Source organism: Tursiops truncatus, chromosome X (genome assembly GCF_011762595.2).
Source record: "Tursiops truncatus isolate mTurTru1 chromosome X, mTurTru1.mat.Y, whole genome shotgun sequence".
NCBI classification, from domain to species: Eukaryota; Metazoa; Chordata; class Mammalia; order Artiodactyla; family Delphinidae; genus Tursiops; species Tursiops truncatus.
The window spans coordinates 95,937,466-95,964,009 of record NC_047055.1 but is presented as its reverse complement, the minus strand read 5'-3'; the positions used below and the strand labels follow the sequence as shown (position 1 = coordinate 95,964,009).

General features: G+C 43.6%; 1 protein-coding gene across 3 annotated transcripts in view; it reads right to left on the bottom strand.

Annotated features, from left to right (window-relative positions):
• SRPX (sushi repeat containing protein X-linked) overlaps nt 1–26,544 on the bottom strand; it is a 100,401-nt gene that overhangs the window by 19,462 nt on the left and 54,395 nt on the right. For 2 of the 3 annotated variants that reach the window (XM_004318042.4, XM_019943518.3), the window contains 4 exons: nt 16,500–16,626; nt 12,953–13,074; nt 12,048–12,227; nt 10,443–10,576 (listed from right to left, as the gene is read on the bottom strand). In XM_004318042.4, coding sequence (XP_004318090.3) covers nt 10,443–10,576; nt 12,048–12,227; nt 12,953–13,074; nt 16,500–16,626 — 563 coding nt within the window. The remainder of the gene's footprint in view (nt 1–10,442; nt 10,577–12,047; nt 12,228–12,952; nt 13,075–16,499; nt 16,627–26,544) is intronic. The other variant, XM_019943519.3, reaches the window with a different exon arrangement.

Sequence of the window (26,544 nt, the reverse complement as noted above, 5' to 3'; positions counted from 1 at the left end):
ACAACCAATGGATCACTGAAGAAATCAAAGAGGAAATGAAAAACACCTAGAGACACATGAAAGCACCATGATCCAAAACCTATAGGACTCAGCAAAAGCAGTTCTAAGAGGGAAGTTTATAGCAATACAATCTTACCTCAGGAAAGAAGAAACATCTCAAATAAACAACCTAAGCTTACACCTAAAGCCACTACAGAGAAAGAAGAACAAACAAAACCCAAAGTTAGCAGAAGGAAAGAAAAATCAGAGCAGAAATAAATGAAACAGAGATGAAGAAAAGTTCAATGAAACTAAAAACTGGTTCTTTGAAAAGACAAACAAAATTGATAAGCCTTTAGCCAGACTCATGTAAAAAAGGGAGAGGGCCCAAATCAATACAATCAGAAATGAAAAAGAAGTTACAATGGACCCCACAGAAATACAAAGGATCATAAGAGACTACTACAAGCAACTATATGCCAATAAAATGGACAACCTGGAAGAAACGGACAAATTTTTAGAAAGGTACAACCTCCCAAGACTGAATCAGGAAGAAACAGAAAATATGAAGAGACCAACCACAAGTAATGAAATTGTAACTGTGATTTAAAAACTCCCAACAACCAAAGTATAGGACCAGCTGGCTTCACAGATGAATTTATCAAACATTTAGAGAAGAGTTAACACCTATCCTTCTGAAACTACTCCCAAAAAACTGCAGAAGTAGGAACACTCCCAAACTCATTCTATGAGGCCACCATCACACTGATACCAAAACTAGACAAAAATAGACAAAGATAACATACACACACACAAAATAACAGGCCAGTATCACTGATGAACATAGACACAAAAATCCTCAATAAAATACTAGCAAACCAAATCCAACAATACATTAAAAGGATCATGCACAATGATCAAGTGGGATTTATCCCAGGGATGCAAGGATTTTTCAATATCTGCAAATCAATCAGTGTGATACACCACATCAACAATTTGAAGAATTAAAAATCATAAGATCATCTCAATAGATGCAGGAAAAGCTTCTGACAAAATTCAACACCATTTATGATAAAAAAAAACTCTCCAGAAAGTGGGCATAGAGGGAACCTACCTCAACATAATAAAGGCCATATATGACAAACCTATAGCTAACATCATACTTAATGATGAAAAGCTGAAAGCATTTCCTCTAAGATCAGGAACAAGACAAGGATGCCCACACTCTTGCCACTTTTATTCAAAATAGACTTGGAAGTCCTAGTCACAGCAATAAGAGAAGAAAAATAAAAACAATCCAAACTGGAAAAGAAGACTGTCACTGTTTGCAGATGACATGATATATAGAGAGAGAGAATCCTAAAGATTCTACCAGAAAACTACTAGAGCTCATCAATGAATTCAGTAAAGTTGCAGGATACAAAATTAATACACAGAAGTCTGTTGCATTTCTATACACTAACAATGAAATATCAGAAAGAGAAATTAAAGCAACAATCCCACTTATCATTACATCAAGAAGAATAAAATACCTAGGAATAAACCTACCTAAGGAGGCAGAAGACCTGTACTCTGGAAATTATAAGATGCTGATGGAAGAAATTAAAGATGACACAAACAGTTGGAAAGATGTACCATGTACTTGGATTGGAAAAAATAATATTGTCAAAATTACTATACTAGGGCTTCCCTGGTGGCGTGCTGGTTAAGAATCGACCTGCCAGTGCAGGGGACATGGGTTCGAGCCCTGGTCCAGGAAGATCCCACATGCCACAGAGCAACTAACCACAACGGGTTCGAGTTGTGTGCCACAACTACTGAAGCCCACGTGCCTAGAGCCTGTACTCCGCAACAAGAGAAGCCACCGCAATGAGAAGCCCGTGCACCGCAATGAAGAGTAGCCTCAGCTCACCGCAACTAGAGAAAGCCCGCGGGCAGCAATGAAAGCCCAATGCAGCCAAAAATAAAGAAAGAAAGCAATAATTCAAAAAAATTTTTACTATACTAACGAAAGCAATCTACAGATTCAGTGCAATCCCTATCAAATTACCAATGGCATTTTTCACAGAATTAGAACCAAAAAAAATCTTAAAATTTGTGTGGAGACACAAAAGACCCTGAATAGCCAAAGCAATCTTGAGAAAGAAAAATGGAGCTGGAGGAATCAGGCTCCCTAATTTCAGACTATATACTACAAGGCTACAGTCATCAAAATAGTATGGTACTGGCACAAAAACAGACATATAGATAAATCGAACAGTATAGAAAGCCCAGAAATAAACCCATGCATCTATGGTCAATTAATCTATGACAAAGGAGGCAAGAGTATACAATGGAGAAAAGACAGTCTGTTCAATAAATGGTGCTGGGAAAACTGGACAGGTACATGTAAAAAAAATGAAATTAGAACATTATCTAATACCATACACAAAAATAAAATTAAAAAGGACTAAAGACCTAAATGTAAGACCAGATACCATAAAAATCTTACAGGAAAACAGGAAGAACACTCTTTGACATAATTGCAGCAATATTTTTTTCTATCTGTCTCCCACAGTAATAGAAATAAAAATAAACAAATGGAACCTAGTTAAATTCAAAAGCTTCTGCACAGCAAAGGAAACAATAAACAAAAAGACAACCCACAGAATTGGAGAAAACATTTGCAAGCAATGCAACCTGCAAGGGATTAATCTCCAAAATTTATGAACAGTTCGTGCGGCTCAATATCAAACAAACAACCCAATCAAAAAACGGGCAGAAGACAGACCTAAATAGACATTTCCCCAAAGAAGACATACAGATGGCCAAGAAGCATATGAAAAGATGCTCAACATCACTAACTATTAGAGAAATGCAAATCAAAACTACAATGAGATATCACCTCACACCAGTCAGAATAGCCATTATCAAAAAGTTTACAAACAATAAATGCTGGAGAGGGTGTGGAGAAAAGGGAACCCTCCTACACTGTTGGTGGGAATGTAAATTGATACAACCACCATGGAGAACTTAAAGTATGGAGGTTCCTTAGAAAACTAAAAGTAGGGGCTTCCCTGGTGGCACAGTGGTTAAGAATCCGCCTGTCAATGCAGGGGACATGGGTTCGAGCCCTGGCCCAGGAAGATCCCACATGCTGCGGAGCAACTAAGCCTGTGCACCACAACTGCTGAGCCTGCACTCTAGAGCCCGCAAGCCACAAATAGTGAGCCTACATGCCACAACTACTGAAGCCCTCATGCCCAGAGCCTGTGCTCTGCAACAAGAGAAGCCACAACAATGAGAAGCCCGTGCACCGCAACAAAGAATAGCCCCCGCTCACCACAACTAGAGAAAGCCTGCACAGAACAACGAAGACCCAACACAGCCATAAATAAATAAATAAATAAATTTATAAGGCAAAAAACCCCTAAAAACAGAGCTACCATATGATCCCGCAATCCTACTCCTGGGCATATAACTGGAGAAAAACATGGTTCAAAAGGATACATGCACCCCAATGTTCATTGCAGCTCTGTTTACAATAGCCAAGACATGGAAGGAACCTAAATGTCCATCGACAGATGAATGGATTAAGAAGATGAGGTACATATATACAATGGAATATTACTCAGCCATTAAAAAGAAAGAAATAATGCCATTTGCACTAACATGGAGGGAGCTGGAGATTATCATACTAAGTAAAGTAAGTCAGAGAAAGACATATCATATGATATTGCTAACATATGGGATCTAAAAAAATGATAAAAATGAACTTATTTACCAAACAGATATAGACTCACAGACTTAAGAGAATGAACTTATGGTTACCAGGGAGGAACAGTAGGGGGGAGGGATAGAGTAGAAGTTTGGGATTCACAGGTACACACTGATATATTTAAAGTAGATAACCAACAAGGACCTACTGTATAGCACAGGAAATTCTGCTCAATATTCTATAATAACATAAATGGGAAAAGAATTTGAAAATGAATAGAAACATGTATAACTGAATTACTTTGCTGTACACCTGAAACTAGGACAACATTTTAATCAACTTTATTCCAATATAAAATAAAAATTTTTTAAAAGGTAATTTAGTAAAAAAAATGGTAAAAATAACTAAAACTACAGTAATTTATTAGGTACACAATATTAAAAACTGTAACATCAATAACCTAAAATGTGAAGGGAGGAGAAGTTAAAGTATAAAGCTTAAGACTTTATTGAAGTTAAGGTGGTATTACTTTAAAATAGTGTATTTTAAGATTTTCTAGAATGTAAGCTTCATGGTAACAAGTGATACATCTGAATTACAAAGAATATGATAAAGTCAAAGCATACTAGTACTCACAACATCAAAACACAATAAAAGAAAGCAGGGTAAGAAGGAAAAATGGATCTAGAAAACAACCAGAAAACAATTAACAAAATGGCCTAAGTCCTTATTTACCAATAATTACTTTAAATGTAAACAGATTCAGTTCTCCAAACGAGAAACAGAATAGCTAAATGGATTTTTTTAAAAAAGATTCAATGATATGCTGCCTACAGGAATGACTTTAGCCTTCAAGACACACATAGGCAGAGTAAATGGATGAAAAAATATTTTAAGCAAATAATTAAAAAGTCAGGGGTAGTTAAATCAGACAAAATAGGCTTTAATTTTAAAACGGTAAAAGAAGACAAAGGTGATTTTATAATGATAAAGGGATCAATATATCATGAAGTTATAAAGATTATAATTATTGATGTGCCCAACATTGGAAAACTGAAATATCAATACATGAAGCAAAAACTAATAGAGCTAAATAAAAGGAGAAGTAAACAGCAATACAGTAATAGTTGGGGACTTTAACACCCTACTTTCAACGATGGATAGATCATCCAGACAGAGAAATCAATAAGGTAAGAGCAAATTTGAACAACACTATAGACCAAATATAATCACAGAATATCCTATCCAACATCAGCAGAAAACACATTCTTCTCAAGTGCACACAAAACATTTTCTAGGATAGACCATATGTTAGGTCACAAAATAATTCTTAGAAAATTCAAGAAGACTGAAATCATACCAAGTATCTTCTCTGACCACATTGGTATGAAACTAGAAATCAGTAACAAGAGGAAACTGGAAATTCACGAATACATGGAAATTAAACAACATTCTCCTGAATAACATATGGATCAAAGAAATTAAAGGGGCAATAAAGTATCTTGAGACAAAAAGTGGAGAACAACATACCAAAACTTATGGGATGCAGCAAAAGTAATTATAAGAGGGAAGTGCACAACAATAAAAACATTAAAAAGCAAGAAATTTCCCAAATAAACAACCTAACTATGCCTTAAGGAGCTAGAAAAAGAAACTGAGCCCAAAGTTATTAGCAAGAGGAAGGAAATAATGATTAGAGAAGAAATGAATGAAATTGAGAACAGAAAAACATAGAAAAACATTAACCAAACTAAGAGTTGGTTCTTTGAAAGATAAACAAATTTGACAATCCTTTAGCTAGACTAACCAAGGAAAAAAGAACTCAAATCAACAAAATTATACATGACAAAGAAGACATTACAACTGATACAACAGAATACAAAGTTTATAAGAAGCTATTGTGAAGAGCTCTACACCAGTAAACTGGACAACCTAGAAGAAGTGGAAAAATTCTTAGAAACATACAAACTATCAAGAGTGAATCATGAAGGAATAGAAAGTCTAAATAGACCAATTACTAGTAAGGTGATTAAATAAGTAATCAAAAATCTCCCAGTGAAGAAAAGCCCAGGACCAGATAGCTTCACTAGTGAATTTTGCCAAACATTTAAAGAAGAATTAACACTAATCCTCAAACTCTGCCAAAAAAATAGAAAGGGAGGAAACACTTCCAAACTCATTTTATGAGGTCAGCATTACCTTGACACCAATGTCAGAAAAAGGACACTATCAGAAAAATACAGATCCATAACCCTGATTAATATAGAAGCAAAAACTCTCAAAATACTAGCAAACTGAATTCAACAGCATATTAAAAGGATAATTCAGCATGACCAAGTGGAATTATACTTAGGATGCAATGATGGCTCAACATACACAAATCAATGTGATACATCAGATTAATAGAATGAAAAAAAATCATCTCAATATATGGAGAAAAAAGTATTTGACAAAATACAACTTCTGTTCATGACTAAAAAAAAAACTCTGGTAGACAAAGAAGGTACCTCCCACAGTTTACATCATACTCAGTGGTGAAAAGCCAAAAGATTCTAATGGCATTTTACATAAGTAGGGAAAAAAAGAACAATCCTAAAGTTTGTAGAGACCACAAAAGACCCCTAAATAACCTAGCCATCCTTAGAGAATAGAACAAAGCAGGAGGCCTCACACTTTCTAATTTCAAGCTATACTATAAAGCTATGGTAACTCAAACAGTATGGTACTGGCCTAAAAACAAACAAAAAAATCAAATGGAACAGAATTGAGAGCCAAGAAATAACCCAAGCATACACAGTCAACTAATATTTGACAAAAGAGCCAGGAATATTCAATGGAGAAAAGACAGTCTCTTTAATAACTGGTGCTGAAAAAACTGGATATTTACATGTAAAAAAATGAAAAAAAAGCCCCTATCTTATACTACTTATAAAAGGAACTTCAAGTGGATTAGAGACTTAAATGTAAGATCTGAAACCATGAAATTCCTAGATGAAAAAACAGGAAAAAGAGCTCCTTGATATAGGTCTTGGCAATGATTTTTGGATATGACACTTTAAGCACTAGCAACAAAATGAAGAAAACAAACAAGTGGGATTACATCAAACTAAGAAGCTTCTGCACAGTAAAAAGAAACTATCAACACGTGAAAAGACAACCTACAAAATGGGGGGAAAAAACTGCAAACCATGTATCTGATAAGGGGTTAATATCCAAAAATATCTAAAGAACTCATACAACTCAATAGCAAGTAAATACATACTCTAATTTAAAAATGGGCAAAAGACCTTAATAGACATTTCTCCAAAGAAGATATATGAAAGGCCAACAGATACATGAAAAGATGCTCAATATCACTAGTCATTAGAAAAATGCAAATCAAAAGTCATGAGGTATCACCTCATGCCTATTAGGATGGCCATCGTCAAAAAGACATAACAGCACTGCTGCTCTCCATGGATGGAGCGTGTGTGCTGTTGTTGGGAATGTAAAATTGGTGCAGACACTATGGAGAACAGTATGGAGGGTGCTCAGAAAATTAAAAATACAACTACCATATGATCCAGCAATTCCACTGCTGGGTATTTATCCAAAGAAAAACACTAACTTGAAAAGATATAAGCATCCCCATGTTCTGTGCAGCATTATTTACAATAGCCAAGCTATGCACACAACCTCAATGTCCACTGATGGATGAATGGATGACGAACGTGTGATAGGTAGAATGGAACATTATTTAGCCACAGAAGAGTGAAATCTTGCCATCTGCAACATGGATGGACCTTGAGGGCATTATGTTAAGTGAAGTAAAAAGAGGAAAAGGTAAATATCATATGATCTCTCTTATGTGTAGAATCTTAAAAGAAAAACACTGAGCTCATGGATATAGAGAACAGATTGGTGTTTTCCTGAGGTGGGGGCTGGGGGCTGGCAAAATGGGTGAAGAGGGTCAAAAGGTACAATTTACAGTGATAAAATGAAAAAATTATGGGGACGCAATATACAGCTTGGTGACTCTAGTTAATAATACTGTACTGTATATTTGAAAGTAGCTAGGGGAGTGCATCCTGAAAGTTCTCATCATGAGAAAAAAAATTTCGCCACTAGGTATGGTGATGGGTGTTAAATGGACTACTGTGGTGATCGTTTTGCAATATATACAAGTATTGATCGTTATGTTGTACACCTGAAACTAATGTTATATGTCCATCATACCTCAATTTTTAAAAAAAAGAAAATGGGGCTTCCCTGGTGGCGCAGTGGTTGAGAGTCCGCCTGCCGATGCAGGGACACGGGTTCGTGCCCCGGTCCGGGAAGATCCCACATGCCGCGGAGTGGCTGGGCCCGTGAGCCATGGCCGCTGAGCCTGTGCGTCTGGAGCCTGTGCTCCACAACGGGAGAGGCCACACAGTGAGAGGCCCGCGTACCGCAAAAAAAAAAAAAAAAAAAAAAAAAGTTCCAGCCCCCAGAGCTGGCTCTTGGCAAGAGCCTCGGGAACGTGACCCACTCAACCATATGCCAGAAAATCTCATCGGGAATGCCAATGGCAGTAAGGGAAGAAAAAAGTAATTTAAGATGAATATGACTAAATGGGAAAAGAAAATTTAAACTGCTGAATTATTAGAACACCAAGTTTTTATTACAGTTCCACTGAAATATCTCTGGGGTGACAGAATTGGTAGACAAGTTAGAAAAGGTAGAAATATACATTTTTATTATTCTAACTGAATCACATAAGCCAATCAAACCTTTCCTTGAAGGTTCTGCTTAAAATACCAATGTAAATATGTTGGGGGGGTCACATATAAACACCTTGGTAGCAAATATCTTCTCCAACTAGTTGATTAGTAATTTAGCAAGTACCTGAAGGAATAGGATAGACTAGGGCAGGGGTCAGCCAACATTTTCTGTAAAGGGCCAGATAGTAAAGGTTTTAGGTTTCATGGGGCTGGATGGTCTCTGTCCTAACTACTCAGCTGTGCTTCAATAAAATTTTACTTACAAAGCCATAGTTTGCCACGCAGAGGAAAAGCAAGTTGTCTGGCTTTTTCATTTTTCCATGGAACTAAGAAGAGGTCAGGGGACTTCCCTGGTGGCAGAGTGGTTGGGAATCCGCCTGCCAGTGCAGGGGACACAGGTTAGATCCCTGGGCCAGGAAGATCCCACATGCCGCAAGAGCAACTAAGCCTGTGCAACCACAACTAGTGAGCCTGCGCTCTAGAGCCCTCGAGCCACAACTGCTGAAGCCCGTGTGCCCTAGAGCCCACGCACCACAACTACTGAGCCCACGCACTGCAACTACTGAAGCCCACATGCTCTAGGGCCCGCGTGCCACAACTACTGAGCCTGCATGCTGCAACTACTGAAGCCTGCGTGCCTAAAGCCTGTGTTCCGCAAGAAGAGAAGCTACCACAATGAGAAGCCTGCGCACTGCAACAAAGAGTAGCCCCTGCTCACCACAACTAGAGAAAAGCCCGCATGCAGCAACGAATTTCCAATGCAGCCAAAAGAAAAAAAAAAAAAGAGAGAGGGAAAGAAAAGGTCAGGAAACGTATGGTTGTGAAATAGAGCCTGCAAGGCCAATTTCCCACACAATGGAGTGGTGCGGGCTTGTGCTAACCAAAGAGCAACTCCCTAGCCGGGATGAGGCGACACAAGGTGGACGTCAGGTGGCAGGGACTGGGGTTAAAGATGAGATGAATTGGGTTCCTATCAAAGGAGCCCAAAATGTTTATATGGCTCTTCAGAGTTCATGGGAAGTCCAAGTACGTAGGGAGAATAAACAAAGTTTTATCATTATGCATTGTCTTAATGCTGAAACGAGAAGTTACATTGTAGCCTTTGATTAAACCAAGATTGTTCTAAAAACCTAGTTCTATTCACTGTAATACATGAATGAAACACTCCTCCCCAAATGTGCAGCACCGTGTCCATGACCCAGCATAACATCCTACCTCTTTAGCATTCAATCAGACTGGCCACTCTTATTGACAACACACTTCAGGACAGAAATCAAACAAGTTCTAATTCAATCCTTTCAGTTTCTAGCTTGTTTGGTTTTTTCCCCAAAAGACACTGGTTGCCTCATTCTGTAGCTACAAAACTTACACAGCTAAAAAGGGCACATTCCCTAGCAAAGCGCCCCCCATCAAACTTTGAAGTTCTTAGGAATCACCTGAAGGTCTTGTTAAAATGTAGTTTCTGATCCAGCAGGTCTGGGATGGGGGTCGAGAATTTGCATTTCTAACAAGCTCCCAGGTCATACTGACGCTGCTGGCTCACAGAGCACACCTGGAGAACCGCTTCTCTAAAGGATGGTTATCCCTCTCTGAGGAGCTCCGTGAGAGCTGGGGAAGCTCCCTGCAGCAGGATGTGGGGCCCGAGGGCTCCTAGACCCCTCTCATCCCTCGAGCCAGCCTTTAGGGCCAACAACTGCTCGATCGCCTCCCTCGCAGTCATATCCTGGACGGGTTCAGCAAAGACAATTTGCTCTTTGGCTGAACCTGGACAGCATGTCAATTAGGCTTATTAGTGAAGACGACCAAACCTCATTAGTTGGAAAACGATTGGGTTAGCTCTGGGGAGTCAATGTTAATTAGGTTACGCCCCAGAGCCAGAAATGAATGGGGGAGTTCTGAAGTGCCGGTTCCTGAAGCTCCCGGGAAATGGATGAGGCACTGAATCTGGCCTTTGCTTTTAATGAAATGACTGGGCCCTTCCTGTGCAGAGGTCTCCCTCCCGCCTTGGCCCTGCTGCAAGGACTCACCTGCAACATCCCCAGCTGCAGCCGGTAGAGGAGGTTTCGGGCTGTGGGCGTGGACACGATGAGCAGTCTTCTTTTCTCATAAAACTGATCCAGAAGCGCAGCGGCTGTTCTGACGCCGACATTGACGTTCATGGCTGTAATCAGAAATGGCCAGACAGGTCAGAAACTCTCTACTGGTTCTGACTCAACACAGCCTGTGATGAGACACAGAACCATATGTGTCAGAAGTAAACCCTGAGATAAAGATTCAACTGGAAATATTAGTTTATTCAGGAGGTGGTTCCCAAGGGAGCACTGGGCTAGGGAGTGGGGAAGTGTGTTAGTTTCCTCTCGCTGCCTATCACCCGTCACCACAAACCCCGTGGCTTAACAAACACACATTCTCTTACAATCCTGGCGGTCCGAAGTTTGGGACGGGTTTCACTGGGGTAAAGGCGAGGTTGTTGGCTCGTAGCCTTTCCCCCACCTTCAAAGCCAGCAGCATAGCATCTTCCAGCCTCTCTCCTCTCCGACCTCCGCTCCCCTCGTCGTTTTCTCTGACTCTGAGAGCACGTCTGACTCCCTCTTATAAGGACGCTTGTGATTCCATTGAGCCCACCTGGTTAATCCACGCTCTTCCTCCCCATTCTCAAAATCCTTAACTTAATTACATGTGCAAAGTGCCTTCTGCTACGTAACCTAATATATTCACAGGTTCTGGGGATGAGGATGTGGGTATTTGTGCTAGGCCTGGGGGGTGGGCATTCCTCTCCTGCCTCAGGAAATGAGACAGGGAAGGAAAGAGGGATGTTCTTTGTACTTTGATGTATGAAATTGAAGAGCCTCAGGCATTTAGCTGACAACCTATGTGTCTGTGTCTCTGTCTCTGTCTCTCAGCTAACTCTGAACGGCTGGGATTAAGGGAAAGCATAAAGATGAGAAAGTACCAGGAAACGAGAAAGCAGTGAAGTATAGAAATAAAAGACATGTCTGGAATTTTCTGGCCAGCCCAAAGTTCCACACTATGATCGCTACCCAGCCCAATTTGTGTTCCTCAGTAATAACTGACAGGTATTGAGAGTTTACCCTGTGCCAGGCCCCGCTCAATTCCACTGTTGAATAGATGACCTCATTTAATACTTACAACCACTCCAGGAGTGGGCAAAGTATTATCCTCCTCCTTTGACATTAGGAGGAAAGATTCCAAATGCCCAAGGTCTGCGGGACTTTCCAGCCAGTGCTGCAAAGCAGGCATTCTATCATCTGTGCGCAGCAGTGTACTGGCTTTGTAAAAAAGATCCTTACATTTGTAGAAGGGAGGAACAAGCGTACAGACTGTGCTGATTCATAATGGGCTCTGGGCTCCCACCTCCAGCTTCCTCCTTACAGGACATGAGCGAGAAATCAGAAGATAGGCAGAGGCACAGGAGGAGGGCAGGCGAGGTGGGCTGCCCGGGGATCCGAGGACTGTTTTCACCCATCCGATGAAGAGGGCTGGCACCGAACCTTTCACGGTATACAGAACGAAGCCCTCCCTCCTCCCTGTACTGGAAATCTGGGCCAAAGGGTCTTCAGGGTCTGCTGCTGGCTGGAGAGAGGGCTCGTACCTGCACTGTACCCTCGTACCTGCACAGGTGGGCTCTGTGCCAGACCAGGCCAGGTTGGACTGACACACTCGGGCAGGGCTCCCCTGGAGCTCGTAGCCTCCGATGCAGGAGAATTCACAGGTGGCCCCGTAATTATCGCCGTCGCTGGAGCACTTCATGTAGCCATTCTCTGGGGCGTTGAGTTTGCCGCAGCGTCTGACTGTGTGGGACACAAGCCCAGAGGGGGCTCAGTGCTGAGCTCCCCGCCACAAAGTAACCAGGGAAGGGGAGGGTTCAGAAGCACCAGAAAACGAGCGAGGGGGCAGGCATGGGGGCAGGCATAGCTCTCTGGCCAGTGGGTGGGCCTTGGGATGGTCATTGTTCATACTAACAAGACCACTGAGATGAACTGATTTAGCCCCCTGTGTTCCAGATGAGGAGGTTGAACTCAGAAGAATAAGGAGGAAGGATGGTTAGTTAAGTAACTGCCCATTGAGGCATAAAATAAACCTTTTTTTTCAGGTAGACCAAGAGTTCTAGAACACCAAGAACATGGTCTCCTGGTGACCCCAGCTGGGGCGGGGGGTTCTCCTAACGTCCTTCATATCAGTAGAAGGACTTACAGGCTTTAGCTGGTCACCGAAGCCCAGGGGTGGAAAAGTTATTGAATAATACTCTTCTGGGACAGCCAGCTGTGGGCTCACGTGAGACAAACTCACTGCTCTCTCGGACTCCTTCAATCGGCCAGCACTGGACCTCATCCGGATCGGAATTGTGAAATTCAGGCATTAAGATAGCACCCTTCCCCTAGCCTCATGATCAGAGGCGAATCCAGAGCTGGCTAGTCTCCCTCTGGCAGTGGCCACTCACAGAGGGTTCTTGCTTAAGGCTCTGTTTCCCTTTGTTCTTATAAAGAGAGAAAAAGCCAAGAACCAGTCATCTTACCTCTTACTTTAACTCGAAATTTGCAAATGCCCTTGTTCTCAGCTCTGTCATACACTGTGTATTGGATCTTGTGGTCTCCTTCTGGAAAATGTGAGCCTGGGGGTAGGCCTTTTAGGATAACACTTAAAGGGGGAAAAAAATCAGAAACACCAAAGATGATCATTGTAGGCCTAACGACAACTGGGCCGTGATGGGCGTAATGATCAAAGAGGGGCATCACGGGCATTTGTTGAGTACCCATTCTGCCCAAGATACAGAGACTCCAAGGGACAGCCATTAGACCAGTTTTACTACTTGAATTCTCAAAGAATAGAATTTCCTGAGCTTTACTCTGTTTTGGAAGAGCGGTTTGAGACCAGAAAAATGGAAGTCCCCAATTCCTGGGAAGTTCAGATTTATTTTTCTCGTTGGAATGTAGAACAGAGGATGGGGGATGCTCAGAACCCAGGGCCCAACTCTTCCTTCCTTTGTTCCAAGGGGGACCTGCATTGCCTCCCTGTTGGGAGAATGAAGGAATTTTCTGTGAGGAAAATCATTTGAGAGGGAAGTCCAAGCACTCATTGGCAACTTGGGCCTGCAGGGGGCGCTAGAACTTTCTCTGCTTTTTCTATCTGGGTGGAGACCTTTCCTGAGCAAAAGGCAAGTTCACTGTGATTCCTTGGTGATCCTAATAATAATAATAACTTAAGTTATTATTATTAATAATAAGTTATTATTATTATTGTTCTTTGCACGTACATAAACCTTATACATGTCAGGCATGGTTCTAGGCATTTTACATATATTAGTTTATTTAATCCTCACAACAACCCCATGAGGTAGGCATTATTATCCCCATTTCACAGATGAGGAAATTGAGGCACCAAAAGATCAAGGAACTTGCCCAAGGTCACACAGCATGGGTGACTCCTGCATCTTTCTTCTTGGTTGTCTGATAAGAACATCAGTAGGTACAACATGATCAAATGCCAGGTTTTGTTTGTTTTTCAATAGATAATTTCCCTTCTCTCTATACTTCTTAGAAATAATGAGAAATATTGGCTAATAACAGGCATGTGAAATTATCACTGTCACCATTGAGGAGAACCTTCCACATAGGTGGACAAGGTAGCTGTTTACTTGTAAAAGGGTGAAGTGAGGGATGTTAGGAAAGTGCCAGAAATCCCACCATTAGAGACGCGTCACTTTGAACCTTAGATGCTTTAAGGTCCTCAAGAAGCACAATTTAAAAGCAGATGAACCTGAAAGGAATCAGACTTCCAATGTGAGTGGCTGCTCACCTCTTGGAGACACTCTTTCATCTGACATGCAAATAACAGTCATAAGGAGTAACTAAGGGAGCTCACAGGAAGCACTTGTCTCAGTGCCTGACACTAGAACCTTCCCTCCTAGAAGGGGACTATATAACAGGAGCTTCCAAAACACATGGGGAAGAGAAATGTCAGAGAAGCAAGGAGGCCAAGCAAGAGCTGAAAAGGGGACAAGACGGCCTTCTCTGAACCCCTCCTTCTGCCCAAGGAAGCGTCCTGCTCCACGCCTCCGCCGGCTCTGAGCTGTAGAGCTCAGGAAGCCGACAGCTGCTCTGAACAGAGGCGTCGGGGCTACTAAGACGCGCCTTCAAAATGTCACATTTCTGGGCTTCCCTGGTGGTGCAGTGGTTGAGAGTCCGCCTGCCGATGCAGGGGACCTGGGTTCGTGCCCCGGTCTGGGAAGATCCCACATGCCGCGGAGCGGCTGGGCCCGTGAGCCATGGCCGCTGAGCCTGCGCGTCCGGAGCCTGTGCTCCGCAACGGGAGAGGCCACAACAGTGAGAGGCCCGTGTACCGCCAAAAAAAAAAAAGTCACATTTCTAACCATAACACACAGGTTACCCACAGACATGCCAAGGTGAATATCCTTGTTTGATAGAGTCATCTGATGACCTGATATTGTGTGTTTATTATACCAGATTTCAATAGCGATCACAGTTGTGAAAAAAATGTAAGAACCTATTATGGGCTAGGGGTTAGCCAGGCATTGTGCTGGGTCCCAAAAGATTCAACAATAGTTAAAACCCAATCCCTGATTCTATCAACTGTGATTTATTTTTTCATCCCAATTGCCTAAAGTTTCTCCTTAGGGGTTTGTGACATGTGTATACAACAACAAATAAATACTTTTCTTAATACTCAAAGTTTATCTTTGAGGAGTTACAAGGGGAAACGTAACAATTATGATCTAAGCTAGATGGTGCACAGGGAGATCATTATCAGGCTGCAGGAACAAAATGTCCTGCTACGGGTGAGAGACTCAGGCTCTTGCTAGTAGAAGATGTTCTATTATGGCTAATAATTGCTTTAAAACATTTCCTCTTGCCCAGCCTGGGTTGACAGGATTCTAGAAAGTCTTTCCCTGCTGTATGGCTCACCAGGGGGTAAGGCAGAGGTATTCTTTGCCCACAGATGGAAACTCGGTAAGGAGGTCTAGCAGGACGGTGAACTTTAAAGCATGGATGTGAACGTGCTGACATGAAGTAGTGGCCTTCAGGGAAGGTGGGGGCCCAGCAAATAGCCGCAGGGGCATAGGCCCATATGCTAGATTAGAACAACATGTGGCTGAACTTCACCGAAGGGAACCACCCATTTTTAAAAACATTTGGGATGTATCTCAAACTACTCATGCAGTTGGTCCTGGAGAATGGGGGAAAGGAAGAAGGCAGAAGATCCCGTCTCTTTTTTCTTTCTTTCTTTCTTTTTTTTGCGGTACGCGGGCCTCTCACTGTTGTGGCCTCTCCCGTTGCGGAGCACAGGCTCCGGACGCGCAGGCTCAGCGGCCATGGCCCACGGGCCCAGCCGCTCCGCGGCATGTGGGATCCTCCCAGACCGGGACACGAACCTGTGTCCCCTGCATCGGCAGGTGGACTCTCAACCACTGCGCCACCAGGGAAGCCCCCGTCTCTCTCTTTTTTTTAAGCTGCTTCTTTAAGTGTTTCATGTGGTTGCAAGTTTTAAAAAATAAAAATCAAATGTTTTGAAAGAAGCAGGTGCCAAAACACAAGGGATAGACTCACAGAGCACAAGGGGGGCAACATCGGGCTCCACCTGGGAGACACAGAGGTTCCCAGTGAGGTGGTGGCTTAGGAAGGTCTGGGGAGGGGCCCCTGGCAGGCAATGGGGGTGAGTCCATCCCTGAATTTACCAGTTGGCTTCCTCTTCCTCCTTCCGTCTCTTCTCCTCCCTTCTTCCCACCACCCCGTCGTCTTACTTCCTTTCTTTCCTTTAACAGATATTTACTGAGTACCAACTAGGTGCTAGGCATGGTTCTGGGCATTAGGGATATGGCAGCGAACATACTGTAGTGGAGACAGGCAATAAACAAATACGAAAGTGAAAAATATAGTATGTCGGACGGTGAAGAAAAATAAAGAAATGAATGAGGAATGGCTGGAAGAGTGCTGTACTGAGTCTGAAAGCATAAACTGACCAGCATAGATACACTTCCTGACTCTCGGTAGTGAATGTCTCACATAAAAGAGGCAGCATCATTCCAGCTGCCAAGTTGCACTTACTCAGTGAGAATGCCATCTGCTGTGTCTCTTCCCTCAGGGGTCTCCCAGGACACCCGGACTGTCAATTTATTGGGTTCCGCAATGCGTTCCTTCACACTTGGGCACTTGATTCTAGGAGGTTCTATATCTGCAAACAGAACCAGAATATTCTCGCCATCAGCAGGGAATATCTCATCAACCTGGGGTTCAACACCCAGCATTTGACATGCCCAAAGGTCTAGGTGCTCCCCACTTTTGAAGGGTTTCTTCACCCCTCTGTATTTCTCTTCCCTCCCTTCATCTTGCCCCTTCTTGCCTGCTGAGTTTTAAAGATTGAGTACTCACCTGTGCATTGCTAAACCTGCAATCAGCTGGCCTTGCTAGGTGTCTCGTGGGGTAATTTATTAGCTACAGCAACTTCTTCCCCAGACTTCCAAACTCTGCCTGCTGACTTGGCAATATGGCAGTTACTCAACTAGAAGTCATTCAGCCATTGTGAGTCCCTCCCGCTTTAAAGACAGCGTCACAGGAGACTAGAGAAAGGTGCCTTAGGTATCATCTAGTTCCATTCCATTCAAGGCAACACATCTTTAGTGAGTACCTGCCTTCCCCAAGGCATCATTCTAACTGCTGGGTTTGGGCAGGCACAAAGGCAAGAGAACCATGTACTTCTCAGAGTCTACAGTCTGTTGGGGGATTATGTTACCATATGTGAAATATGACACGAGGTATAAAATGACACTGCCCCAGGCTACATAAAAGTAAATGCTATAGGGACTTCCCTGGTGGCGCAGTGGTTAAGAATCCGCCTGCCAATGCAGGAGACACAGGTTCGAGCCCTGGTCGGGGAAGATCCCACATGCCGCAGAGCAACTAAGCCCATGCGCCACAACTACTGAAGCCCGCGCGCCTAGAGCCCATGCTCCACAACAAGAGAAGCCACCGCAATGAGAAGCCCATGCACCACAATGAAAAGTAGCCCCCGCTCACCGCAACTAGAGAAAGCCTGTGCACAGCAACGAAGACCCAACGCAGCCAAAAAATAAATAAATTTATTTATTTACTTATTTAAAAAAAAGTAAATGCTATGGAGGCTTAAAAGAATTACCCAATGCGCTCATTTTACAGATATGGAAACTGAGGCTCAGAGTGATTTATTTCAGGCCAGGCATGTAAATAATGATAATGTGAATTATAGCCCAAATTAGAGCACTTACCCCTGGAACCAGCTCTCTCTCTCCTGGCTATGTCTATCCCCAACATACTCCTCAATATCTTAAACAATGATCTGTCTGGGTCCACTCTCCCCTCCATCTGCCACTGGACCACACCTATGGTTTTGTATTTCGGGACAGCAGTTTTACCTTGGTTCTGACCCTCCAAAGACCTCCCAAAGTTCCCCAAATAGTTTCCCTACCTGGTAATAGAATTTCTGCCCCCTCACTATCAAGGATGGGTTGATAATGAGGGCTAGAAATAAATGAGATGTCAATTTCTTACTCCCTTAGATTTCATCTTATTATAGCTAAAGTGAAATCAGAAGAAGGGGGAATTCAACCTTTGGCAAATTCTACTGGATGATTCTGAATAGGTAGAGAATGTATTTAAAGAGGGCAGAGTAAATTAACGACATGTGGATTTGCATTGCTTTACATGTCAGCTGGTAATTATTTACATGCTACTACAGCCTGAATGAAAATGAAATGTCATTCGATTCTGAATTACAAACATCTTTGAGAGACTAAATGCACCAAGTAAAGTCTTCATATACTTTCTCCTGTGTCTTGTCCAATAACTTCTCATTTTATTTAGGGTAAGAAATTATGAATAATTTGTTAAACAATTTTGTCTTCAGCTATCCAAATTCATTTTCATTCTATGGCATGCTTCAATGGAGTGTGAATTTACAGCCCTAATACACTAATCCTAAATTGAATAACTACCATATTTTACTGAATCTAAGTCACTTATCGATTGTGAGATGCATCCTAATTTCAGGGATAGTAAAATGTGAAAAAGAAATATGCTTCTTAGAATTGATAAAGTTTATAAATGTGATGGTGCAATGGAAGCTGCTTTAAATACATTAGAGGTGTCTATTTTCAGTTGATACGTTTTTAAAAATAATCCCCCTTTTCCTGGTTTTACTATGATAGGTAATAGAAGACATACTTTACAATTCAGATGAACATTTCACAGCTTTGGGTGAATCAGGAAGACAAGTGTACAATACCTGCCCCCTGCTGGCCAAATACAGTTGGCAACCTCATAATAGAAGGCATATTTATTTTTTAAAAATTTAAAGCCAAAAGGGAGGGGCTGAGGAGAGGAGATAGATTTCACTGTAAAATTACTTAGTGTTACCAGATTTTCTTGGAGTGACATTGTCAGAGTGAAGAGATACTCTTACCCTCTGTGTCATGTAAACTAAACAGCTGGAGGATAGGCTGGGTTGTTTTCCCTATAAACTTGACATTGTCACTGAGCAAACAGCACTCCAAATTAGGTTATCTGGGTGAAGAGTCTCAGAGCTTCTGAAAGCCAGCTTCTGACAGCTAACAATGATCTGCTGAAACTGGCCTAATTTTTCAGAAGTGGTGTTCCTCCAAGCCAGAAACAAGAAGAAATAAAGCACTAAAAATAATAGCTAATATTTACTGAACCCTCCTACCTGTCCACCCCAGGCGGAGTACTATCCCTGCATTATTTCATTGAATTCTCGCCACCACCTACTAGACTAAGTACTGTTATTATCATCCCCACTTATAGACTGGGAAGCATCTCCTCTCTTTTGGAATTTCTTTGTGGTCTGAGATTCTAAGCCATGATCGCATCTTTTTCAATTATTTTAATCAGCCGAACACTTCTGTATGTCTGCCTGCTGCTGACCTAGCGTTTTCCTCCATCCTCTGCACACACATTCTTCCATGGTCGCCGGCTCCAGCTTCCCCTTACATCCTTTAAGAGCGGCAGCAGGACTGAACTCTGTTGCATCCTCCAGCGTCATGGCCTCTCTTTCAGCTCAAGAGACCAGCTGGCCTGCCCTTCCCCAGATGCTCCAGGACTGAAGCCTATTATTATACAGCCATGGCCATCATTGCTTTTTCTAAGTTATTATAAATTTCCATGAATGAAATAAACGAAGTTACTATAGAAACATAATCATGATTCCTTGTTGAGTCAGGATGCCCACAGAGCCAGTTATTGTGTGGCAACTGTGCAACTCTGCACAGAAAAGCCTGGCCTCTGCCCCACTCACTGGAGACATTTGACAAACTGTCTCCCTCCTCTGTGCTCTAGTTTCTTCTCTGCATATAAAAATATCAGAAACAAATATACTGCACTCTATCAACTACTGTTTATCTGAGAAGCTAAACTATATACCTGGGAATATTGAACACGTCTAACCAGGTAGGTGGTAGGTGGTAGGTAGTGGAAATAAGAAAGAGGGTGAAAAGGGCAATGTTCTGGCCAACAGATAACAAGGGGAAAAACCCCTTTAAACTAAGGTTATAAATTAACTGCATCCGAAAATGTTTGCTTAAATAATGTTTTCCAGTGGAGACCTGTATTTGAACATGACTGTTAGAGGTATGAAGAATAGGTACTTCAGAACATAACAGTAACTTGTGTCTGGGACTGCCTGACCTGGGGTGGGGATGCGCGTTCTTCACTCCCTCCACCTCATTCTAAGGCAAGGTGATATTCCTTTTTTTTTTTTTTCCACTGTTGTGGCCTCTCCCGCTGCGGAGCACAGGCTCAGGACGTGCAGGCTCAGCGGCCATGGCTCACGGGCCCAGCCACTCCGCGGCACATGGGATCTTCCCGGACTGGGGCACGAACCCGTGTCCCCTGCATCGGCAGGCGGACTCTCAACCACTGCGCCACCAGGGAAGCCCAAGGTGATATTCTTATCTCAAGAATGTAAAGGATCATCACAGCTGCTCACAGCAAGCGGACTCCATTTAATGCTCCTTTCCTCTCTGATGTCCTCCATAACTCATTCCAACTGGATTTACGTTTGGGAACTATCTTATACATTTTCTTTATTAAATACAACTGATTATTGCAATGAGAACCTCAATTTTTATGCAAATTGTTTCTATAAATACTTTTACCTATACGGTATATAATATGATTTTTTGTTGAATTTTAAATTTTATTTTATTGAAGTATAGTTGATTTACACCAACTGGCTTTTTAACTAATCTTTTTCTCCCTTCTTTTCTCCCTTGATCTTTTACACCAACTTCTTCTCAATCTGTACAGTCGATGTGTTCACCTGCTCTCCCATCTCCCTTCTTTTTTTAGCACAAAAGAAGTTTCCTCGGGCCTGTGGCCCTCCAGATTAAAGACTATATTTCCCAGGCTTGTCTGAAGTTAGGTGTGGCCATGGGATGGCTTCCACCAGTGGGTCGTCAGAAGAAGTGATGTGCTTTTCAAAAAGTATGTGTGGCTACCCCCGCTTCCACCCTGGTTTGAATGTCCATGGGGTGGGGAGCCGGGACAGCATCTTCGACTGTAGGATGAAAGCTGCAAGTTGAGGATGGAAGGACAAATGAGAAGGAGTTTGGGTCTAGGACGCTGCCCCGGACAAACATTTATACGAGAACAGAACTTCTATCTTGTTTAAGGCATTATGACTTTGCCTTGTTAACAGTACGTGAACTGGGATACAAGAAATCACACCTTTTTTTTTTTTCAAATTTGGTATAGCATCTTCCAAGATGTATATCACTAATGATTTCTAAGCTCTGATTTCTAACAAAGGATACTCTGGTGAATTTCCTGCAAAGATGGCCACCCATAATCCCCTTATATACATGCAGCTCCTCCTAGCAAGAGGTGGAGTCTGTTTCCCCTCCCTCTGAATCTGTGCCAGGCTTGTGACTTGCTTTGACTAATAGAATGCAGGGAAAGTGACCCTACGCCAGTCCCAGGTGTAGGCCCTTAAAGAGTCTGGCACCTTCGGCTGTTCACTATCTCAGAAGCCAGCTGCCATCTAAGGAAGTCCAACTATCTGACTGGACAGGCCATGTGGAGAAACTGAGAAATTACGAAGGGAGAGAGAAAGAGACTCAGTCAAATGCCAGCCAGTCCAGCCGCCTCTGAGTGAGATGCCAGACATGGGAGTGAAGCCAACTTGGATCCTCCAGCCCCAGTCAGGCACTTCAGCCATTACTATGTGGAACAGAGGTGAGCCACCGAGCCCTGCCAAAATTCCCCATCCAAACAACTGACCACACAAAACTTAGTGGTTTCAAACAACCATGGTATTCTTCACGGTTGTTTGGATGGGGAATTTTGGCAGGTTGGTGATGGAGGAAGGAGGCGGTCATTTCCTGGGGCACAGGAAGAAAGAGCAGAGGCAGAACAAACCTGCACACGGAAAACTTGCCCCATTGCTTGCCTCCCCCAGCTAGAGTGTAATCCTTGCGGATGTCTCTGGAATGTGGTTCCATTTCTTTGGCACCATGAGGTATTAGAAAACTTTCCCCAATGGACAGAAGAGTCTAGAAGAGAAGCAAAGAACTCCACAATTAGAAGTCACTATCACCAGAAGCAAGATACCAAACTAAAAATTGCAACTTGTTGCAAAGCTGAAACTAGCTTCCTGAAAGTTTGCAAGAAAATGTGTATTTGTCAACCCAGGAAAAATTCGATATGAGTTAAGAGCATCTACAACAACGCACTGACACATTTATTCTTAGCCCCATGATATCTGTATCCTCAACTGAATCTCGGGAAATAATACCATTCAGCCCAGCAAACTTCCTTGTGGGTCATTGGGTCAACCCAGCTGTCAGATGATTGGGAGGCCAGAAACGTATTCCATCAATTTTCATATCTAAAATCACAGATTTTTTTTTATTCCAGACTTCCATTTGTGTTAACTCTCCAACTATTCTATTCTGTAGGAAATATAAAACAAGCAAAGAGTAATTCCAAAAACCAAGTTGGTTTGTATGTGGACCTCTGTTAAAAAAACGAAATGGGGCTCCCTTCATGTCCAAAGATACCTGCTCGGTTTTCATTGCCCATGGATTTTAAACTTACTTGAATTTTGGTCTCTTTCTCTTTTGGCCTAGGAAAAACCGTTGGTCTAAAGGAGAAATCGTGTGTCTACTCAAAATCTGGTCTCTAGATGGGGCCTCGTAATTCTAACTGTCCATTGTTCTATCTAAATGCCAATGTAACCGAAATGAACTAAAAATGGAAAAAAGAAAAAAAAAAATCCCCCCAAACAATAGTTATTACATTCTATGGTTTACTTTTTTTTATATCAATGGAAGTTGTGGCTCTCTAAATATTTTACCCTCCTGCAATTTGCAGTATGTTGTCTCTCCCACACTGACTGATTTCTATCTATATCTGTTTCTGAAATAACCATGGATTTGAGCCCACTGCCAGAGTGTGGGCTGCCTAAGAGAATGAGTTTTAACTTGCGGTCCTTTCAAATTAGCCAGACCACAGAGTGAAAAGTGAAAAGACCACCACCTCAGAGTGAAAAGGAAGCCCAGTGTTCTCTCTTCCCTCCAGATCTGGAGGAGAACTGAGACGATTTCCTCAGCACTCAGTACAGCTCTGGCCCAGAGGCACTGTTCAAGGCTGTGTGGAAATCTGGGAAATGCTCGGCCACCATGTGTCAGCTCCTAAACTAGGCTGAGGCTCTGAGCTGTGCTCAAGGACCCCTGAGCCTTGCCAACACACAAACAAAGTCATTAAACGAATTTAATAATACATTTAAGCCAAAAGTATCCATGACAGCCCTGCAGTAAAATTCACCGGGGACAAGCTCCAGCTTATCTGTCACAAAATCTAAGAAAGAATTGCCTGCTTGCTTTGTCCATTTCTCTCCTTTTCCTGGGAGCTCATTGCTCTCTTGTGGCTCACGGGTCCCCTTTTCACCATTACCCACCCCCCCCTCACTGCACGCACAAATTCCCCTTCCCCCAAAGATGCCTGAACCTTGCCCTGGCCCGCTCTAAGATAAATGCCCTGAAACTGGGGTTCATTTCTTAGTTCTTTCTCTCTCCCTCTGGGAAGGTTCCAGGCACATCTGGTCTGGCTTAAGACATGCTTGTTGCTTTTTGCGAATAATCAGCATTTTCTTTGCACTGTTGCACACAATCTGGACATCTGAACAGTGTGATCCCTAGAAGATTCTGCCAAAGCTTGCTCAGCATGAAGATGTGTATCTCCTCCCATCCCATCACCTCTGGCCCTTCCAATGTGAGGAAAGAGAGAGTCCAAAATGGGGGGGAGGGCTTGTTTCGAAGAGCTAGCTTGCACATACCAAGTCATAGGGGAGAGAGTGAAAGCAACATCTGCGACGGGCTCTTCTGACCTGAACATCTGGCCTGAAGTCATGTCCTTCCAAAGGAGCGTGTCCAGAGCTCACAGCCTGGGCGCTATCCTACCTGCACTGGCTGAGCGGGGCTGCTCTGCGTTCTTCTCCTTGCCGAGAAGTACAGCGATTCACGGGGAGATGTCTAAGACCTCAGCAAATGGTTGCTGTGCCGAAGATTCTGTTGGTGCTCAGTGTTTCTATCATCTCCCTTTTACTGCCTGTGCTAAAAGTCACGAAATGACATTTCTTGGACTCCTTCTGCCAGCTGGGTACCAGCTAGGTTTGCCAATGGGAGGCACTCTCATGAGAATAGAAGGCAGGAAGAAGATGGAAGCCATTATGCTCTGGTAGGGGCTTCAGTGAGGGCTTCCTGGGCCCCTGGCTTCATTCCCATCCATGATGGTGTCAGGTACAGACATGTCAACATCAGCATGAGCTTCTGGATTTGGGGTAACACTACCAGGCCACTTTTGCTCCCCTAGCCCTCGGTTGCTATGGGTTTCTGCTGTAACTAATCCCTCGTAACAATGTTTTTCCTCTTTTGCTCCTCCAGCTCTTCCTATGTTTTTGTAACCAAGGCCCCTTATTAAATTCTCCTCTGCTGGAAATACCTAGAATGGTTTCTGTCTTCCCAGTTACCGATCAATTCAAACTCCTACCTAAATCCTAGAAAAAGAGAAGCTCGGAATAAATCTGAGTCGGTTATCTGAGTAATTATCTGGACCTGGTGCTCTTGTCAGATGGATACAAGGTAAGGTCCAGGCTGTGACTCTGATGTAGAAGGTTTTTGCTCGCATTGGTAGGGAACCATTGACCAAAACTGCCTGCCTTGGCCAGGCACGATGACAACCGCTTGCCTGGGTTGTCTCACAGCAGGAGGTCCCGACAAAGAACGCAGCGCTGCTGCTGAAAAATAACCGGGCGAATTCGGGAGGGGCCAAAAGGAGGGAGGACAAGACATGCCAGCCCATAGTATGTTTGTAAAACTAAACTGGGTACTTCCCTGGTGGTACAGTGGTTAGGAATCCATCTGCCAACGTAGGGGACGTGGGTTCGAGCCCTGGTCCGGGAAGATCCCGCATGCCGCCGAGCAATGAAGCCCGTGCACCACAACTACTGAGCCTGCGCTCTAGAGCTCAGGAGCCACAACTACTGAGCCCACGTGCCACAACTACTGAAGCCCTCGAGGCTAGAGCCCGTGCTCCACAACAAGAGAAGCCACCACAATGAGAAACCTGCACACCACAACGAAGAGTAGCCCCGCTTGCCACAACTAGAGAAAGCCCACGCGCAGCAACAAAGACCCAAACGCAGCCAAAAAAAAAAAAAAAACAACTAACCTGGAAGAATTCGGGAGGGGCTGAAAGGAGGAGGGAGGAGACGATATGTCCTGCCCTAACCTCCCAGAAACCCTCACGCTGGAATCCATCTTGGCTGAGAGATGCGTGCGCCACCAGGCAGGACCCTGAGTCAGACCAAGCACGAGCAAGATGATTGGCCAGAGACAACCCAGAAAGCTCACATCACCACCATGAAACCTGAGACTGCGAGCCACGTGGCAGAGCCGTTCTCCTGGGTTCCTTTACCCTCCTGCTCTCCTCCCAGGCGCCCCTTCCCAATAAATTCTTCTGCTTTGTCAGCACGTGTATCTCCTCGGACAACTCATTTCCGGGTGTTAGACAAGAGCCCACGCTCAGGCCCTGGAAGGGGTCCCCCTTCCTGCAAGCATATCTTGGCCAGGTCCCCTGGCTATAGCTCATTAACCACATAACTGCAGAGTAAGAACGGCTGATGCTGCCAGGGGATACAGTGGACAGTGGTACCATCACGAACACACCCTGGGGACCAAGGCCAGAGGAGTTGGTGTACAACTGCCCCCAGAGGGTAGCATCCAGTTTCAGTCTCATTCCTGAAGTATCTGCTCCAGGCTCTGAGCAGTCAGGAAGGAGTCCTTGGGGTAAAGCACACGGGCAGACTGAGCTGAAGGACTCTCTGGAGGATGGGCAGACCCAAGCAGGGCAGGAGCCAGGCTCCTGCGGCCAGCTGCCTCGGCACCTCAGTGCCAGAGCTGTCTCCGGATCCAGGGACTTTGAGCTTGAAAGCCTGGAGACATAGGCTTGGCTCTACACAACGTCAAGCCAGTCAGGTGACCTCTCAGGCCTCATCCGTAGACGGGGGATTGGACTAGAATGTTCTGCTGCGGTGGGTCCTGGCAGCTCTAACGCTTTATGAGTAAACAGTCTCCTGGGACAGCGGTTTTCAACTACTTGGGGGAGTTTTGGAAAAATACCAGGGCCCCAGATATTCAGATTTAAATGGCAGCCAAAGTTGAAAACCACTGTCCCAGAGCAGTCTGCCCCAACGTTTAAAGGACATAGGAATCCCCTGGGGATCTTCTTAAAATATGGATTTTGACCTGCCAGCTTCGGATGGGTCCCAAGATTCTCCATTTCCAACAGGCTTCCTGCTGGTGCTGAAACTGCTGGGCACTATTTTGAGTAAAAAGGTACTAAAGTTCTTCCCAAATTTGATCTTCTAAGGCAGGTTCTCAACCTTTAGAGCATCAGAATCCAGCAATCCTGCATGTCCGGAAATCTGCATTTCTGATGTTGATGTTTCTGATCAGGGGACCAGATCTACTGCTCTCAGACAATGGTCCTGGATCCTGGCTGCATATGAAAACCACCTGGGAAGCTTTTAGAATGCCCCTCACCT